At 37.3% G+C, this 20,759-nt stretch overlaps 1 protein-coding gene across 1 annotated transcript in view; it reads right to left on the reverse strand.

Moving 5' to 3' along the window:
• Nucleotides 1-19,763, reverse strand: part of DNTT (DNA nucleotidylexotransferase) — a 95,485-nt gene extending 75,722 nt beyond the window's left edge. The window contains exons 1-3 of the mRNA XM_050899214.1: nucleotides 19,561-19,763; nucleotides 15,993-16,167; nucleotides 9,500-9,625 (exon numbers count right to left, since the gene is read on the reverse strand). Of these exons, the coding sequence (XP_050755171.1) occupies nucleotides 9,500-9,625; nucleotides 15,993-16,167; nucleotides 19,561-19,763 (504 nt within the window). The remainder of the gene's footprint in view (nucleotides 1-9,499; nucleotides 9,626-15,992; nucleotides 16,168-19,560) is intronic.
• Between the last annotated feature and the right edge of the window lie 996 nt (nucleotides 19,764-20,759).

A 20,759-nucleotide genomic window follows, 5' to 3' on the forward strand; every position in this document is an offset into this window, starting at 1 on the left:
AAAGATTTTACTTGAGGTAGAATCATTTAGATCATTAAAATGGGTACATTTAATTTTAAGAAGTTGTTCTTTCACAATGAATGTAGATTATTTACATATTACACTTCATTTTTTGGTCAGTTCTAGAAAAATAGACCATCTGATATGTTGTGTTGTTCAGATTATAAACATTATAGTCTCACTGAAGTAAAATGAAGGTTTTAATCAAAATCTTCAAGAAAATGTTGTCTCTACTGACCCTAGGATTTGCAAAACTTTCCTTTTAACAAATAAAAAATATGAGATCTTAATTGGTTTGACAGTATCTCTTTAGAAGAAATAGGTACCTTAGCTGAACAAAACCACCTCACTTTCCTTTTTTTCCCCTGTGCTATCGTGTTAAAGTGTATAAAAATAATTAATTAGGCTTGCTACAGAGAATTTGCTTTGTTCTGTATCACCAGTATAACTTCACTCCTTGATCTCTGTAAGGATCAGTCACCTGTTCATCTCACTGGAAGAATCCTCCCCTTAGCCGCTTATTTATTTATCAGCTATCCTGATTAGTAAGTGCTGTGCAATTCCATTTTCATATCACTTCATGACAGATCTCTTGAGATAGAGAGCTGTTTAGCAAGATGCTTGATCTGGAAGTTTCTACCAGTATTTACATTCAGCTAGCCCTTGGGTATAAGGAATCAAAGGGGGGGGAAGAATGCTCCTTTGAGGAAAAAAAAAAAAAAAAAAACAACAAAACACCATTCTATTACAAAAATAGTGCACAAAACCTTAGTTTCGTTACAGCTGTCTTTAAAGCTCTTGCAATGGCTAATTGTTGGATTTATTCAACTGCTATTCTTTTTTCTTTTTCCCCCACATTTAAGATCTTTATTTGCTTGACAGATTATGTTGTATTTAATTACACACTTTGGTTAAAGACAGGTGCACGTTATAGTTCCCATTTAGAAAGAAAACTAATGCAGAAAAGAGGGAAACTACCAATTTGAGGTCACAAGCAGTATGGATTCATCCCAGTTTGCATATGGAAGAACAAATACAGCATACACACTACTGCAAAGCAAATGGGGAATATATATTTTACAGGTGGGGTGACACGAGTCAGATGTTTCCTCTGCTGTGGGTTTTTTGGATGTTCTCTCAAGTTCTTATTCTATTCATTCTTTATCAGCTTCAAAGATTCTTTCCTTCTATGCAATGAAAGATGCTAATTCTTGCTCTGAGTGAGGTTTACAGTTACACAATTATGATTACTTTTGTTTTCTTTTTCTGTCTTTACAATCTGTGCACAGGAATACTCAAGAAAGCAGTATTTGGCAAGAAATTTCTTACTCCAGTTAACACTAGCAGAATTATTCAGGGAACAGAACCAAAAGGTATAGTTGCTACCTTCTTGTTAAAATAGTCTATACAGACAAATACATAGACAGAAAACAGTTCTCATAAGCACCTGCTCAGCAGTAGGTAGTAATGACAGAGACTGGCAAAGTCATCTTCTTGATTAGGAAGCTCAGAAAGTCTAGGGATGTTTTTTTCTCACTCCCAACAGGGTGCCTTTCACATGCACATTTAAATAGATGTATTCTACACTGAATAATCAGCCATCATGAGAAATGTGTCTGCATATACCAGTACCACTGCTGTTTTAGAGAGGTATTAGCCCCTTTCTACTAGTGGGGGGGCAGTTTTCAGAGAAGCCGTGTCACCACCATTATTGAAAAAGACAATGAGATGTAGCATTTTACTCAGAGGCTGTTGACAGTCGATGATAAAATATAATCAAAACATTTTTATTATTCCAGTTTGCATTTTTCAGCGTTTTCCTGCCTTTGCAAAGCTCATTAAGCTGTTTTAAATAAACAATTAAATAGTATTGAATATTCATTATTCCCTGTACAAAACATTGCCTGCAAATGCTGCAATTAATTACAGATCTCTTTTTACATAAAACTGCTTTTGACATTCTTTTTGATAAAATCTCTCTGTTTTAAAAAAAAGAAAGCAACTGATCTCCAAGTAGAGTTGCTGTCTATTGAATATTACAGTCTATATTGAATAATATTCCAGAGAGGAAAAGCACAAGAAACTCCTATATTAGTTGAGAAAAAGCTTGCAATCTATTGGTGCAATCTCTGGTGAAATCTACTTATGGTGATATAAAAAGGAAAGTTACTGACCCCTCTTTTATTCTAAACCTTTGTTTTTCTTACATTAAGCACCTCGCCATCTTTTTATCAATCAGATCAATACTCACATTGCCTGTTTAAAAGGTACTAGTTTTACAGGAAACAATTTCTAGAGATTTCCAACATGTGGGATTTCTCTCTGGGGTATTCTGCAGGGGCTGCTCTAATTAAATGTGAAAGATAGCTGGGCTACATTTCAGTTCTTCAGTTATTGCAAATTTTCCATCTGTGTCTAAAATTGTGGAATGTATGTTGGTGAGACTAGGGCTATGCAAAAATTTGGGGATGGAATGGATTTGCAAATCCCAGTGGGTCAGATACAAAAGTACACAAAGATTTTGTTGAATTATGTTAAAAATGAGGAAGAAGATGGATGTACTGACAGAAATTTTGCAGCTCATTTAATATCTGGTATTTAAGACCTAATAAGATAAAATATCATTAACAAAGCACAGTTACCAGTAAGCACCTTGCACATGTAAAAACGCACACTAAAATATATTATAAATGCTAAAAATCACAAGGCTAAAATCAACACAAAGAGCAAGATTCTCAACTAATATATGAGAAAGATTCTCAGAAAAAAAAAATCAATAATGGTATGCTGGTTTATGCCTGCTGAACAGCTAACCCAATAACTTTCAACATGAATATCAGAGTACATGAGTCCACTCACATTAAGAAAAGCAAAAGAAGCTAATGGTCCCATGCTATGCTTCATACTATCCTGGTCATTTCAACAAGATTGTCAGAGCAGTTCCACCGCTACTTGCAAAATAGTCTTTAATAACCTCAGTTTAAGACACTGTGAGAACAGACATCACCAATATTATACTACCAAGAACATATTTTAAATCTAATCTGTTATGTAAAGAAAGCATTACAGCTTCATGGACAGGGCACTTGTCTTATTCCCATACCCACACCCACTGCTCCTCTGCTATGTGACCTTGGAAAGCTGCTTCAGACCTCCCTGCCATTGTTTCTCTTGCTGTCTCTCATTTGCTCTCTATTAGGGCTATGAACTCTCCAGGGCCTGAATTGTCTTTTACAATGTGTTTGTACAGCACCTCTTATAAAAAAGGCCTCTGTCTTACTTGAGCGTGCAAATGCTACTGCAGCGCAAATAAAAAAAAATAACAACATACCATTGTACAGGTGAACTTAATCTGCCGAAGAGCTAAATAGCAAAGTGTGCTAAACAAAACAAACAAACCAACCAAAAAAATCCTACATGATACCTGGTTGAAGGACTATTGTACTCAGAACAGCAATTTGAGTTAAATTGCCTTTCCTCTCAATCACTGTTTTCTACTTGAAGTTTATTTAGTAAGTCATAAATCCAAAGAGTGGGTCCTAGTTCTCATCCCATCGCTGTTGCCAGTGTTTGGTGTCCATTCAAAACTGACCAAAGTGATTTTAAAGAGATTTAGAATGAACTATTCATTCAAATAATTTTCTTCCGACTTTCTGCAGTGTAAATCTTAATTTCATGTGTCAATGGGAAGAGACATAGGGCATGTGAATACCTTTTGTATACACAGAGGGAGAAAATAAATAATTTCAGGTGCTTATTTCAAGGAGAATTAAGCAATTTGAGCCAACTTGTAGTGTTGACTAAAGCGATTTCCAAATAAATAAAATTATTCATTTTTGTTCAATCTGATTGTTTTTAATTTTATTTTTGGTATCTGAACTAAAAAGCCCAATATTTGCCCAGGTCCAAAGATTTTATCATGTCATCTTACACCAGCTGGAGAAACAAAGGAGCTGAGAGAATAACAGTAATAGCATAATGTGCACGATCTCAGGGTCCTCATATACACACTGTTATTAGAAATAAGTGTCTGTTAGCTCCAGCTGCTCCTCATATTAACCAATAACAACAGGTTCATTTCTTACAACAGAAAAGAGTGTTACTCTTGAGAAGTTTCCATATTTTTTCACATAATGTGAAAGAAAAGACAATTGTGAGAAAAGATTTGCTCACAGAGCACAAAAATGCGGTTACAGTGTCAATCACGTAACACTGCCCTGGATAAAAACACACAGTGTAATCAGAAACATAAAATGCTAAATGTATATTACACATATTAATATGGTCAAAGAAAGCATCATAGACTTCATGTATACTTACAAATTTGGGTTGCCAAAAAGTCCACGTGTATTTATATTATCTGTTTTTTAGGGAGCACCCTCCCACTTACCTTAAAAATGAGAAGAGATAATTCCTCAGACCAAACCACCAGTTCATTTTGGATAGGTATACACTTTACATCATTTACAAAATTTGCAATTTTGATGTACTGTCTAGTGAATTTTTACTGAAGTAAGCTATGTCAGTAAGACAGTACATGTTATTAAGGGTATGCATTCAGTTAGTGGTTTTCCACCTATAGAGCTCCCAAGTTCATTATAAAATTAAAGCTGAGGTTCTCCTGAGGTCTGTTTTAAAATGGAATAACAATAAATGCTTGAGCCACTGGCATAACTGATACATGTTTCTGTACATAAAAAAAGAAGAGAAAATAAAAAAGGGATTTCTGGGTTTTTTCTCTCTAACAGAGTGGAAAGGAAACCAGGCATCCTTCCCATGCTAAACAGCCACATTCTCATTACCATGAGTAACAGCCAAAGCAGAGTAACATTCAGTAGCATTAGCAATAAGCCTCAGAATCACAGAACCATTTGCCTCTGACTTAATTAGTTTCTTCTGCAAGAATTAAATTGTATTTTCCTCACAGAAGAATGTCTTTCTGAATTTTATTGCAGTCTGGTATTAATATTCAAATCCAACAACCCCTGTCGGGCACAGCAGAATGACTCCATTTATTTTACCACATGAAAACACAATGCAGCCCCCAAGTGTATATTTTCAGTGGGAGAGGGAGAGGATGGCTAGCTATTTACAAATGAGCCAGAGACCAATATTGTAATATTATGTTCCAAAATAACATTAATGTTTAAGACAAACTTAAAGGAAACATGCTAAGGTACAGCCTCTGGTGAAACAATTTGCCCTTTTGTTTTGCATCTTTACCCATCTGAACAGCTACAGTTCACCTGTGGAGCCAGGGCAATGCATTCAGGTGCATTCCTGAATCATCCACATCAGTAAAGCCCATGGCAGTTGTTCCCAACCTATGTACCATGAGGCCACAGTATGTGATACACAGTGACCTAAAGACTGCATGAGGCCCACAAGTCTGAAGCAGTTGCATTTCTCCTCCGTGAACTCCCACACAATGCCACTGTCTCCTCCTTGGCATGCAATTTGACATACTTAGTCTATTCTTCACACAACAGGCCTTGCTACTATTCAACAGCTCATAAAAAAATAATTTAGGTAGGATTTGCCCCATACTGAACATAGTCATGAAACCTTCACACCTGCACAGTCTTTGCCAACCCTTCCGTAGCTTCTTCCATGATGTAAAATTGGTTTGGGGCACCTTTCTGTAAGTTATTTTCTGGCTATTACAATAGAAAGGAAACATGGGACAGTTGAACATAGAAGTTGCATCTAGCGTGTCAAACCACCACATTGTCCTCATGAGCTCTCATCAAATATCTCTGCTATTTGGTTTTAATAAATGGTCTTTCATGGTAAAATATATACAGAACAGGACTCAAGATTAAAACTCATCACTAATTACCAATTTCTCCAGAAATCAAGTCTCCAAAAGTGCCTCTCCCACAAAATCAGCACATTCAAATCCTCGTTGTATGCACGTCACTGCCTATTAGTGACTGCTTTCCTACTCTTCTGAAGAGACTAAAAGATGTCAAACATAACTACTACTCTTTCTCAAACATAACAACTACTCATTTGAAAGAGGAATTTGATACAGGTATCAGGGCAAAGTCCAGTAAAAGGAAGAATCCATGAGTTCATCCAAGAATGCATAAGCAAATAATAGCTTTGTGCCCATTAGAGGCAAGATCGAAAAACATTATTTTCAAGGTAACCAAAGAAAACAGAAAATCTGTAAGAAAAAGGAACAACCCTGGCTCACAGAATAAAGTTGTTATAACAAAATACTATCATCAACACATAATTCAAGATGGTTTGGACCTAATTTTCAGGATATATGGCATTGAGCCAGGGAAAATCTGTCATTTAATGGTTGGCTGCCCACAGCATACACAAGTGAATTATACCAATACTTCAGTGCATTTGCTAAGTGCTCACACTGAAAAATCTGTTGGAACACTTTTATTTGAGACCGTGAATTACAGGTTTAATACAAGACTGACAAAACAACAGCAAAACTGAAAATCAGGCTCCTGTGACATTAGGCAGACTAACTGGCAGGCCTCCAGGGAATGGGCGAGCTCTTGCAGTCCATAAACACCCAAGCCTTCAGTTGTCATTGCAAGCTTTGGTTGTGAGGAAAAAGAGCAACAGCCCTAAGGAGTTACAGTATGTATTGGGTCTGGCTGAGATGGAGTTAATTTTCCCCATAGCAGCCCTCACAGTGCTGTGCTCTGTATTGGTAGCTAGAAGGGTGTTGATAACACACCAGTGTTTTGGCTACTGCTGAGCCGTGCTCGCACAGCATCAAGGCTGTCTCTCCAACATTCTCCCCTCACCAGTAGGCTGGGGGTGGGCAAGAACTTGGGAGGGGACACAGCCAGGACAGCTGACCCAAACTGACCAAAGGGATATTCCATACCATCTGACATCTGCTCAGTAATAAAAGCTAAGAGAAAGGAGGCAGGGAGGGGGGGCATTCACTATTACGATGTTTGTCTTCTGGAGCAACCGCTACACGTACTGAAGACCTACTTCCCAGGAAGCGGCCGGACACCGCCTGCTGATGAGAAGTAGAGAATAAATCTTCTGTTTTCCTTTGCTTCCACGTGCAGCTTTTGCTTTTATTAAACTGCCTTTATCTTGATCCACAAGCTTTTTTCCACCTTATTTTCTCCCCCCAACCCATCCTGCTGAGGAGGGGAGTGATAGAGCAGCTTGGTGGGCACCTGGCATTCAGCCAAGGTCAACCCACCACACATTACAACTGTCAAGATGCAGATGCTAGACAGACTCATACACATTATCAACTTGTCCAGTACCACCTCCAGACATAACATACAGCATGAACTCAGAACAGTTACTCTCTGAGGATGAAAAACTGCCACGTTTGTCACTATGAAACCTAATTCCTATCCAGACTCAGAAACGTTTGATATATAGGATAACAGAAGGGAGTCTCAGTGCTTCAGTCATCGAACTGCCCTGCTTCTAATGCGTTCAGCTAAATTCATTTATCAAATACAAGTTGTACTCTGACATTAAGACTGCTGCAATGATAAACCTGTAAGTAATTTAGGGACTGCCTCGCTGTGAAACACAGGTATAACAGAAACTACTTGATGAATATGTTGCTGCTATCATAGTTTTCATTTGAACTGAATCTTGGACTAAATTCAGGAATTCAACAGCTAGAAGATGAACTATATATTCACTAGAGTTATAGTACTCAGTCTTTGAAAATGGAAAAATACCGTGTGAATTTACAAATAAAGATACTAGGTGTTTCAAAAATTAAAAATAATTTTAAAAGGTATCATTAAAAAGGGAACTACCTTATTCTAGACCTTTTTGTGCTCAAAATGTTAATGATAATTAAAAATCAGCAACAACTTTGTGCCTTCTAGGAGTAGCCATTGTACTTTGCCATTATCCATCACAATTACTTTTAATTTTTTACCTTCAGAATGACTGACAAAATGTCCTACTACAGAAAATTCAACAAAGAGCCAGACTCCCACATTCCACTGTTTTCAGGAAGTGTAGAACTAAGGCACGCACTTCCTATTTCTCCAAGAAGGCTGGTACATTACGGAATCTTTGGATCATACCATATTTGGTCTGACATCTTCCCTTACAGCAGCGTGTATTTGATATTTGTAAACAGTGAAAAAGAATGACTGCTTTCAAGAGATTAAATGGTAACATTCACAGCCTTGTTTTTCTAGCAGGAGGTGGGGCACAGTAGCCATTTCAAAAGAAGCAGTTTGGGGAATGTTGGAATCATTGGGGTTGGAAGGGACCTCAGGAGGTCTCTAGTCCAACCTCAGGCTCAAAGCAGGGTCAAGAGTCAATTCCCATTAGGTTGCTCAAAAAGGGAATTTTTTTTTTAAATAAGCAAACAGTTTAACCTACTTCAGTACCATACACACTATTATATAGTTCGTATAATTGATGATTATTTCAAAGAATCACTACAAGGCAAAATTTAGGTTGTTTAGTTTTTAACTGTGCATTCCCAGATCAAGACATTTCGGAGTTGCTCTTAGGTTTATCTTTAGTTCTGAATTCCCAGAGGTCTTAGTATTTACCTTGTAAATGTTTTTTATTCTCAAATTACTTGTATCTGCTGTTATTCTTTTTATATGGATCTTATAAATAGTATTTACTTGAAAGATTTGTGTGTACTTATAGGCACACAGACAAAGTAAAAGCATAAAAATTATAAATAATAACAAATAAACATTAAAACTTTAGGAAGATGAGAAGGTGTTTCGTTTTATAGTCGAAACATATGAATGTAACTATGCCAGACTTATTCAGACTATACTACATTAGAATCTCTGTGTCAAATGTCTCTTATTGAATAGTTGTCATTGAGTATCTAGAGCCAGCCAAGAGGAGCCATTAGGCACAATAACTTAAGAGGAATTTAGACCAGATGACTCAGGCTCTTCATACCCACTGAACTGTGTAATGTTATGAGCATTAAATAAGATATATGACAGTCTCTAAGATTTCTATTTAACTAGACATTTTAAGAGGTTTTTTTGTCATGTTAAGTAATTACATTGATCACACAATCTGTTTTTGTAAGTAAGCAAATGTGAAAATCTGAAGCTTACAACCACACTTTGAAGAACGAAACACCTGGGCAAACAAGAAGGCAGCACAGCAATTGTGAAGTACCTTGGACAGACCTAAACCAAACTTTTGCTTATCATTACTTCCAACTTGTCAAATAAGACTGTGATGAAAGGCTAAAAGACATTTTCAGAATGTTATTCTATCATTTGTTTTAAAAATTCATGTGTTTACAAGCTATTAGTGTATTTAAAGATCCACTGTGTTAAGCTTTCAGCAATACTTAAAGGATGCAATTAAGCTTGCACTCAATTTTAATTTAAGTATGGCAGATTTATAACTTTTTAAAATTGTTAACATTGTGCTGCCTGTTTAACTCATGAATTTGCCAAGGGTGCCATAGAAAATATTGATGCAAGTACTGTAGTAATTATTCTACTTACGCTAGTTTTTATTTCATAGATAGAATAAGTATTACCGTGAATTTCTTGTTGTAGTTATTTAAAGTTGTCTTCCTTTGACACGAATACTGAGATACTTTGCTTGCAATAAATGATGGCACTTCTGATTCAGGTGTATTCAAAGAAGGAGGCTGATCTTGTTGCTAACGAAAAAAAAAGGGGGAGAAGGGTTGGTGATACACCTGTCAAATAACTTAAAATACCAAAAATACATTTCATGAGCCCATAATATGTACCTTTAAAGAGAAGGTAAGAGAATAATAATGCTCCTACCATCTTCCTAGGAAAAACATTTAACTTCATATTGGCTGCACTGACAATACCAGTTTATCTGGTGGTTACTGGGATTTTTCATTTTCTGCAGCAAGTTCTTGCAGGGAGTTTTCAATGGCACGGTCATTTAAAAAAAAAAAAAAAAGAAGTCTCTCTACATGGCACGTCTCTACTACTCTTATCATTGCAGTAAGATTGAAAAACTACAAAGCTTTAAGAGCAGATAAGTTTGAAAGAACAGAGTTTTCCCAGAAAACATTAGATTATTCAATATAAGATCAGGGATGTTAGACCAAGGGGGGGGGGGGGGGGGGGGGGGGGGGGGGGCGGGGAGGGGAGAGGGACACTCAAATAACTGACTTTTTCAATCTGTAGCTAAATTCAGTGGTGGAGGAAAAACATTTGTATGACTTCAAAATAAACTTTTCCGCCCTCTTTCAGGTAAAAGGAAAAAACTTTTTTGGTTTGGGTTTAATTCATTAAGCTAAATGTTCTATTTTGGGGTCATTATAAAGCAAAGGAAACATTTACAAACAGCCATAGAAGAGTCATCTCCATCCTTTCATCCAACAGCCAGTGTTCACCTTGTGATGTGGTTTCTCACTCAGCTCCTTCTGTACAAGCTGATCCAATTCAGATATCATTTTTAGGTGTTCACTGGAGCAAGGAAAAGGAGCCAGGTGCCAAATCTTAAATGGGAGTTTCCCAAGCACCAGGCTACCTACATGCTTATTTGTTTTTCACCAGTTTTGCTCCATGCAAAATCTACCAAGACCAACAAAAAAGTCTGTGGGCAGCCCATCCCAGCAGGGTGGGAAAGGAATTCTCCTGAAAGGCAGGATACACAGAGTCATGTCCCCATTGGCAAAAGGGAGTTCTGAGCACGAGTCCTCAACATGCAAGTGTCCTGACCAGTGAGCAACTGAAAAAAGACAATCTAGCACCAGCTTTTCTGCTGCTTTATATGCCCAGTCCTTTAATTCCTTTGCTTTCATTAAAAGTGCCCAAATCTGAAATACTTTGGAAACACCCGAAGTGTTCTCAGCACTTCTGTGTATTTTTTGCTATTTGTCATTTTATCTGAAAACATTTGGCAAATCTGTAAAAAACGTGTTGTTTTGCACTATCCAAAAGCCACAGGGAAATGGTTCAACAACAACAAAAAATATCACAAAGATACATGGAGGAGATTTTCACCCCAATAATGGAATGATGAGCCCTTTCTCCCCTGTAGCCAAAGACATGCAGACATAAAGCTAGCATCTGTGTGAGGCAAACCTATAAATATGTGTATATGCCTTCACACACACACACCCCTCTCATATAATTTCATGCTAAATTGCCTTTGTATTTGATACAGAGTAGTTAAATAACAGTATTCACGCACACACAAAAAAGGCATTTGCTTGCACAGCTGAAGGAGCAGTGAATTATATGGCAGTTTTCAGAGTATACACTGAAAGGAAGGAAGCTATTTTATGCATAAGACCACTCTTGGGAATAACCAAAATGGGTTTCAGCCAGGATCAACAGCACAACTCATCCACTTTTGCACACATTCATGAATTATACTTTAAAATTGATTTTAAATCATACAAACTATGATTGATTACAGCTAATATACTGCTTGAAATGATAGTGCCAGCTGCAAAGACTGTGAACAAACAGAATGTTACTGAATAGAATATATAATAAGCTATTATCTTCATTAGGACATAGGCACACGAAGAACAAGAGCCCTACATGTAGCATTACTTGGCATTGTGGATGAGAGCAAAATCAATGCAGAAACTCTATGTGTTTAAGAGGGTGATAGACTGGCACATAAACATCATGTTCCTGCTTTAGCAAAGATATTTGAGCATTTTTCTTAATCAGTAATAGTTATGTTTTTAATTAACAAGATTCGATTATGTATAACAACAGAAGAAACTTCAGGTAGAAATCAACAGCAAACACATCTAGCAAACAGTAATTACTATAGTCTGATTTTTTGGGAATATTATGATGCCTGCATAAGAACTAGTGAGGTGGTCTCCTACCATCAGCAGAACATAAGAACAGGATTGATATTGCTTTTTGGTGGGAAGATCAGATGGAATAAAATCATTTGTACAGATGGGACAAACCTAAAGTTTCATCCAGTAGCAATTACAGTGTAGAACAAGCAATCCTGGAAACTCACACTACCTCGAAATAATTTGTAGTACTGGGAAGAAACAACTACGGATATGGGAAAAATGTAAGCATTAAAATTCCTTTTTTTGCAGGTAACTCCACTGCATTAAAATGAAACTATGGTACACTGCACAGAGGCAACCACAGAAAAAATATCCAAATGTGTAGGCTACTTAATTGCTAAAGCTAGTCAGAGTTTGTAGCCCACATCCAGGCTGCAGTAACAGTGAATGTCACTGCCACTCCTTCACAGTGACATTTTCCACATGGCATAAGCGGGAAAATCAGCCTGTACCACTAGCATCTGTTTGTACAGCAGAGAGGCTTAGTTGCAGAATTATCTTGTAGGGGACTACTTTGCTTTTTGTCAAACTATTTGTTTTAATACACAAACAAAGAAGTATAATGACATAGGGAAATAACAGAGAGAGAAAATGGAGCAGCAGTGAATAAGGTGCGCAGATTCTAGAGACTGTGTCAGGCTACATTATTCAACAGCCAGCAGCTTTGTAAAGTCCAGACAGCATTGATCAAATAATAAAGTCTGCTGATATCCAGCATTTTATGAAGAGAAGGCAGCCAGTTTATAAGTTTCATTTTATTTTCTGGGAAATTCTGACTGTCAGTATGAAGGATTTCTTCCATTAGTTAGAGCCTCTCTCTTTCATGGGGCAACATAGTGAGACACTCTGGAAAATGTTAAATATGAGTTGCCTGTCACATGATATGGCAAGGGATCAAAAGATGCAGTACTTCCTTTTCCTAATGTGGAGGAAAATCCTTTGTTCAGGAAATAAATCTCTTTTCCTTTATAAAAAAATAACTAACTAACAATTTTTGGGTTCTGACTGAGGAAAAGGCAGAAGAGACGCAGTCACAGCACAGTTCTGAAGGCTGCTGAGGGTGCCAACCCACTTATGGTTCTCTTCCTTTCTTTTTACCCCTCTGAAAGCTTCCCCTCTGCCTCTTTCTTTTCCATTACCCAGGAAACAGCACTACTTTCTAGCATGTGGGGATGCCCTTGCATACATATTAATGTCCATGTCCTGCTATTGTCCAGAATACCCATCTGCTTGTGGTGGGAAAGGTATCTCTGGACAAAGGCATTCCTTTGCCAGAGAAATATTTTTGTTTCCCTTTAAAGCAGATATTTGGCTACCACACTTCCATAGCCTATTAAATTAAATGATGGCTATTAACTACAAAAGTGAACTGTTACCAAATGAATCAATAAGAATTCAGACCATCTTAGATCTGGTCACCTAACCTTTTATACTCTATAAATCACTAACATCAGAGCATCTCTTGGATCATTTGCAACCACAGGAAGATGTACTTTAGTGACAACTGTAATTAATAAGTTAGCTAATGGTCTGTAACTCTGACTTTATTCCCCTTGTTTTGCATGGAGAAGGACATTTCTTTTTAGTAATGCATTGAAACAAATGTCCTGAATGAAGAACAACCTTCCAATTAGGCTACTGTAAGATCTGAAAGATGAAATCTTACTGCTATTGATATTAATGGGAATTCTACCACTAATCTACATGCAGACAAGATTTCACCCAAAACATTCCCCCACTGCAATCCATTCCTTTTACCTCAAAGTCTTCATGACGTAGCCTGAGTTCAAGGTTTGTTAATTCACTTTCATATCACATTTCACAAGACTGACATAATGGACCAAATTTGTCTTCAGTGAAACTCCAATTAAATTACATTATGTATGAGTTCAGTCTAGTACTTAAAAAGAAAATTAACCTTTACTTCAATCCTTCCTCATTTCTCAAGGCAGAAAAAAATAATCATGGTGACACTGCAACAATAAAATTATTTTTAAATTTACTGAACTTCTAGAATCCTTTCTCTTCTTTCCTTGTTTGCTTTACAAAAACGTTCATTACTTTAAAGCTACTATATAATTAAGACTGGTCGTCACTATAAGCTTTAAAGTTAACGGTACAGCTGTCACTGGCTTGCTTATTGCACTCTACATTTATTAGCATGAAATCTTTATGTTTCAATAAAAACAGAAGCTCTTACTTGCAGAGCCATTCTCCAAATATAATAATGATCTCCTGACAGTGCTGCTACCTTTTTCAGAAGTTTCTGCTCCAGCAGTATTCCAAAAGGACTTTTATATATAAAAGAAAACTAAGGCAGTTCAACTTGCAGTGGCCTTCTCATTGATTAAAAAAAAGTAAGCTTCAGCATCGTTGGAGACATTTTGGAGAAAGACAAAGGCATTTCTTGCTTTGACAAGAAAAAAAAACCATCTATTTTCTGAGATATCTGAATCTATAGGTCTTTACGCACTGCTGAAATTAAGAATGTACATAAAGGGTAATTTGGTTTACTTTTAATCCTGATGTGAAACTCCCAGCAAAGTTCACAGGATTTTTGCTCACATTTTGGATTTATTTCTTTTTCCGAGAACTTTCCCAGTATTTATATTTTTATGACTTTTTTGCCTGTGAGATTACATAATGCAGTAGTTACAAGGTTTTCAGTTTTTTTCTGGTTTGCATTAATGTCTTTGGTCTATTCTCCCTCCAGCAGATTCACTGAAAATATTATAAATATACTGCAAAAATACTTCATTGGAAGGACTGCAAATATAAACACATATTCTGTCATGGAATTATGCTGAGTCTGAGAGCGACAGCTCCATCTGGTGTATTCACTCCTCCCCCCCCCCCCCCGCCAAGTGTTATTAAATAGTAATTCTTATATGTAAAATCCTGGAAAACAGTTTCTGGCAATGAAAGATGACTGAAAAACGGAATCAGGACCTACTGTTTTTCTTGGGGAAGGGTGGTATTTATGAATCATCCTTCATAATCTAAACATCAGGATGAAGAAGCAGCAAACAGTGCAATATTGCTGTTAAATATTCAGGCATCCTCTGCCTCACAGGAAGGTACACGCTGTGGATCCTGCCGTGGTTCCAGTGTTTATGGGTTTCCCAGTTATCGTTTTGCAGGGGGGTCACAGTTCACACGGAGCCTAATCCAGACCCTCAGAAATCAGCAATCCCTCACTTCAGATTAGACTCCTAATTCTCTTGATGTATGAATTAATTTCTTCACCAGTGCACGTTAAATCCATCACCGTGAGGCCTGAGTGCATGCAGAACAAGGGAATAGGTTCATCCTGCCGCAGCGCGGGATCTATTTCATGGCCCAGTGGTACGTGCTGTCGTCACTCTGTGCACAGCACGCCCAGGCATCCCTACCACAGCCTCATCATTTACAGTCTGTACTGGGTGTATTGAATACCACTGTTTCACACTACACTCCAATTTGAGAAATTAGCACATGATTTTGTCAGATATAGATCAGAGGAAAATACGTCATCATCCAGTGCTTCAAGGTCAAACACCACTCACCAAATAATCAGCCTCCCATTCACAATATCCTATGACTTAAAGCTCCCATTGAGAGATAATACAATATAATAAAACCTTTTTTTCTTAGCACAGTTTTACTTGATGATGCCAAGTTGGTAAATGCATGTCCACAGACTGCAGCAGCCTTCATTTCACAGGTCCTTCAAGGGCCCAGCCGTTAGCTGATCACTTCCAAACAGCAAAGGTTTTAATATTTTTGTACTGTTTTGAAGAGGCAAAGTATTCCATCAGGAGCCCATTAAAATGCACTGCTCTCAGTGGGACATTTACCATGATGTTGAAGTATTTGTGGAAATACCACAAGTACCACAAAAACAGCAAGTGCTTCATTGATGGATATTTCCCCTTTAATAGCACCTCCTTTTTTTTTTTTTTTTTTTTTTAAGGAATGATGTATATTACCAGTTTGTAACATGTGACGGCATAGTAACTTAGCATTACCAGACACTGATATAGAAGGTATGGAAGGTCTCTTTAATCTATTAAAACTGTGTGAATTACTCATGTAAACTTCAAGGAAAAAAGTTTTTAAATTCAAAAATTACATCACAACACAAGTATGTATGTTGTTAGGTTAAAAAAAAAATAATAATCACACATAGTCACTCATTTCGAATGTCCCTGTATTCACCCTGAAGGATCTGTCTTACCATGAGACGATACTTCATCTCTGAATCAACTGGTCTACCCGCTTCCATGCAGGCTGTGAACCAGGAGATATCCAGTAGTTCAAACCTGGAGCTGTCGCCCACAGCCTGTCCTCTCAGCCAGTCCAGCACCTCTGGGTAAGAGTTGTTCTCAGCCACAATATGAGTGACAGAGTCACTGTCAAGAAGTACACAAAAAGAAGTTTTTCTTTTTTTCCTGAACCCAACTGTACACAGATATAGAGCTGCTATTTCCATATTTACTTACCAGGTACTTCCTGAAAATTGCAGTATATATTGTACGTTAGGATGTGGGAAGCAGTTGCGTTTTCATATCACAATATATCTATTCCAGTCACTGAATCTGCTTTGAGGAAAGCCTAGCCTGACAGCTCCTGTAAGTGCAGCATTTTCTGCCTTTCAGCATCATTTGCCTTCTATAAGACGCTATCCTATGGCACATTTTTTTGCAACTCTGAAAATATTTGGCTTGCACGAGCAGTACCATAAAGAAAAGGCTGCTTTATGATACCTGACAGCCCCTTCCCAATATTCCTGATCAATGAATGAAAGCTTTATAGTATTAAAAAGTCTGTTAACAATAATTCTTTAAAACTAGTAATATCTTTTTGTAAATTTAACTTTTCTGTACTTACATTAAGCTTTCGACATATGGCATTGTCAAATGTTCATGACTTAAATCTTACGAATTATGCACTCCATCTAAAGACCGCTTCCTTGCTACTAAGAGGCCAGTCTCTTACAAAACTGATATCTTAGTTTAGTGAATATAAAATTTACAGAATGAGTTATTGTTCAATAGATTATATGGTGTACATTGCTTAAAAATATGGTAGCACAAATGTTATTACACTAAATTTGGGTTGATGTACTAGAATAACATTGGAAAGAATCCCATGATAGTTCATGATTAAAAAGACACAGTTCTGCACCTTCCGCAGGAAAATAATGGACAGGGACAAAGTTATGTTTCAAGAAAAAATTACATACATACTTAGGATGCTCTGTAAATTTCTACCTGGCCTGCTGATGTTCCTCAGCAAGTTTAGAAAACTACTAACTTGGTAGGAAATCCTGAGTGATTCCTAGTGTTCCCCCTCCACATACACCCCAGGAGGGTGCTTTCACCCACAAAGACAACAACAGACAAAGGAGGAAACTATTCATTTTCATGAAACTTGTAGGACCCCAGGACTCTGAAATATATGCCAAAATTAACTGGTATCAGTCAACAGATTCCGAAACTTCTTGGGGGAAAGGCACAGAGTCATTATTTGACTTAGTTTTTATAGAAATAAGCCTAGAATTGGAATATAAATTCTCCTGATGGCAGCCGCCTCCATTTGCAATCCTCTGTAACCTTCTGCTAGCCCATGCTGGTGGCAGCTTTGTGCATATACAGTACATTTCAAATGGACCTCAAAGATTGCTTTGCAGCCCTTCTGTAACACCTGGAGAAGTTAAGCCATCAACCTGTCCAAGCAGACAGGGCACTGCTGGTAGAGACAGCTGGTTAGTATGGACTTTAAAAAATGACGTGTGCTAACTGTTAAAGGCAGACTGCACCACCTTTCAAAGCAAACTACTTTCTAGGAGACCAACAAAACCCCTTGGCCTATCCCTGTGACCCTGATTCATGTCAATAATCACTGATTTCATTAAATTGCCAAATCGCAATGACAAATACTGGAGTCACCCCACAGAAAACTGTTATCGCATAACTCTCCAATGCATTAAATGTACTACATTTTGGAAATATAAGAAATGCATTGAATGTACTATACTTCAGAAATATGAAAACTGTCACGGTATAGCACAATTTTTTTCTCTCCATATTGTGCAACTTGTAGAGCAGAGTCCTTTCGAAAAAAAAAATCCTAATTTATTTTAATCTAAAAGATTACAAATCTAGGTTAGGTGAATCTCCATGAAATACTATTGGTTTTACTATTATTTAACCCTGCTAGGTTCTACTTTAATTAAACTGTCATATCTTTACTTGAGTAAAAAAAAATTCAGTTAGAGACATAGAACTTCTGCTTCCTGTGGTTTATTTCACTTTATATAAAATATTCATATGTAATGTATTTGTACCAAGCTGCAGATCTGGGAATTTTGCCATCGTTATGCTCGCAGCAGCAGTTTAGCTGCTGTGCACCCGTTTCCTCTGGTACCTGTACAGCTGTGCTTTTTTCTTGGCACAGAATGTAACAAATTTAGCATTTCCTCTGGCATTTTCAAAAACAAAAATCAACTGTTAAACAGTTCTGTTTTATCCAGTAGCAGCTAAGCCGAAATTAAACATAACACCTGCCTCGCATACAATTTACAGAAAGTCTGAACTACTGGCAATAAATACCTGTGTGTCAAAGCAGCCCAGATAAAGCCTCTACTCAGTCCTCAATGGATTGTTAATGTAGCATTCAGAACAGCCCAGTTCTTTTTTTTTTCCTGAGAATTAAATTAGTTTTGTATCAGACGCTAATTGCCTACTACTGTTCAATACATTTGAATTTGGCTTTACAAATTATTTCATCCTCCCTTCTTCCTCAGGCTTTCAAAGTTGATGGGACTGTAAATCTGTGGAAATGAGCTTTTACAGGGAGGACCCAGTTGTATACTATCTGCATACAGATATAGAGAAATGATCGATACTTGGTTTTCTTCCAGCTTTTCAGAGAACCGACATAATGATGTAGCTTTCGGAAAACTGCATAATGATATAACTAGCACTCATGAAAAGCACTATTTGGGGGAAGGCTTCCTTCAAAATGAGTTGGCTTATTGAAACACCACCAGACAAATCTGCAGCTGGAGTATTTTCACCCTGGAATGCCACATCTGTGGTGTTTTATTCCTAGGTTTTTTCTCCAGTGCTCTTCCAGATTGTACCAAAGTGTAAGCCAGTAACTTTGAGACTCACATCAGTGTATTACTCACAGGAAGATTAAATATTAGAATACCAGAGATGTTCTAGAGAAATGCCCCCCTCAACCCATCACATTTTCCATTCCCATATATATTTAACTTTTTTTCATTTCAGGAATTGGCCATTAAGTTTAGATTAATCTTAACCTGACTTCAAGAGGGAAATAAACAATGGCTGATGTAGATCAGCTAGAGACATGATTCATTGATTCCAGTGAGACTATACAAATTCATAGAAACATATCCCATGAAAAACGTTTGCAAGTTCACACCTTACAGTTTTTATTTTCCATGTGAGAAGCAGCACAGGGAAAAATGCAAATTAAAATTGACAGACTTAAGGTAAATTAGAACCACAGATTTTAGAGGTAAAAAATTAGAAAGTTTGCTAATGTTTGTGTTCTGCCTGGTCTCTGCCCAGAACATAATAGAAGTGAACCATGCTTTAGGAACACCCACTGAAATCCTGAAGCATCTTTATAGTGGGAAGAGCAAAGTATCTCCACCAAATACATAGGCAAAAACTTCAACCACAGTCACTTGCACGACTGCATTTATTAAATTAGAATGCTTCAAGCAGCATTACTACATGTTATTTCTACAAATGTAAACATTTTCCTACCTTAGCTCACTTTCTACTCTGAAACCTTTTCTTCTTGCCAGCTCCATCAAAAATGTCCTTCTGGTCATCCCCATCTTCCTCTGCATAATAAAAATGACAAACTTATTGAACTTTATTTCATAACTGCAGGAAAGGTTTGAGGAATGCATCCCTTTCTGTCTCTTCCTCTGGGAGAATACAGCTGGAGCTCTGATCCTATCCATGATGCAAGGTACAAGTGTTTTCACTTGGGTAAAAGGGAGATAACATGCTTTCTGCCAGGCAGCAGCTGTATTTAATGTCACCACCCATCGAAGTAATTTTTCTTCTGTTTCCCCTCTGAAATCAAAAACAGGTGCTACACAAGCAGAAACATCACTTGCTTTCTACCAGCTGGGACCTCTTGTACAGAACTACTCCAGACACGTGCAAATATGCTTTCATTCCTTAAAACAGCCATTACCTATAAAGACTTTATCCAAATAATATTGATCACCGCAAAATTATCTCAAAATGTCAACCAGGTCTTCAGCGGGTTTAATGGCCCAGTTCCATCTATTTCTGCTTTCAAATCTTTTCCAAATCTCACCTTTTCAAATTGCAGGGCACATTAATTTTCAATTTATTAAAAAAAAAATCTTCCTATTGTTAGTAGGAACTGTGTCTTAGAATACAACTAAATAACAGTATACAAATATGTTGTAGAATAGCCTGTACACTTGCTACTTCCGTGTAACTTGATTAAAAAGGGATAGGTTTTTTTGAGAAAGCAAACAAAAAATAAGCTTTTGAAATTAAATTTACAATAAAAGAAATCATTCGCTGTTTTGATACTAAGGCAATGAAAGACAAAGAGAAAGCATTAGAGACATGTTTAAATATACCTTTGCCATGCATTGCCAACACTGCTTTCTACTATTTGCCCTGGAATGTACTACTATTTGTGGCAGGTACAGTAGGGAAAAGGTAACTACCTTCCTGCTTTTAAGCACCCAGTGACCTCCAAACAAATACAGAGGAGATGATTATGGAGTCTATGTACCATTCTCTCCTAGCGGATGGGGTATTCGTCATCCGACAACTACGCTAAAATTTGTTGCAGACATTGTGTTGGATCCAGCTAGGTATCACCCTGAATTTCCATCAGAGCAAAGTGAGTGCAAACAACCAGGTTTACAGCATGTGCATCTATTTCAGCACAAATCTACTTCAGTGGTAAA

This window comes from Gymnogyps californianus, chromosome 6, assembly GCF_018139145.2.
Source record: "Gymnogyps californianus isolate 813 chromosome 6, ASM1813914v2, whole genome shotgun sequence".
Taxonomy (NCBI): domain Eukaryota; kingdom Metazoa; phylum Chordata; class Aves; order Accipitriformes; family Cathartidae; genus Gymnogyps; species Gymnogyps californianus.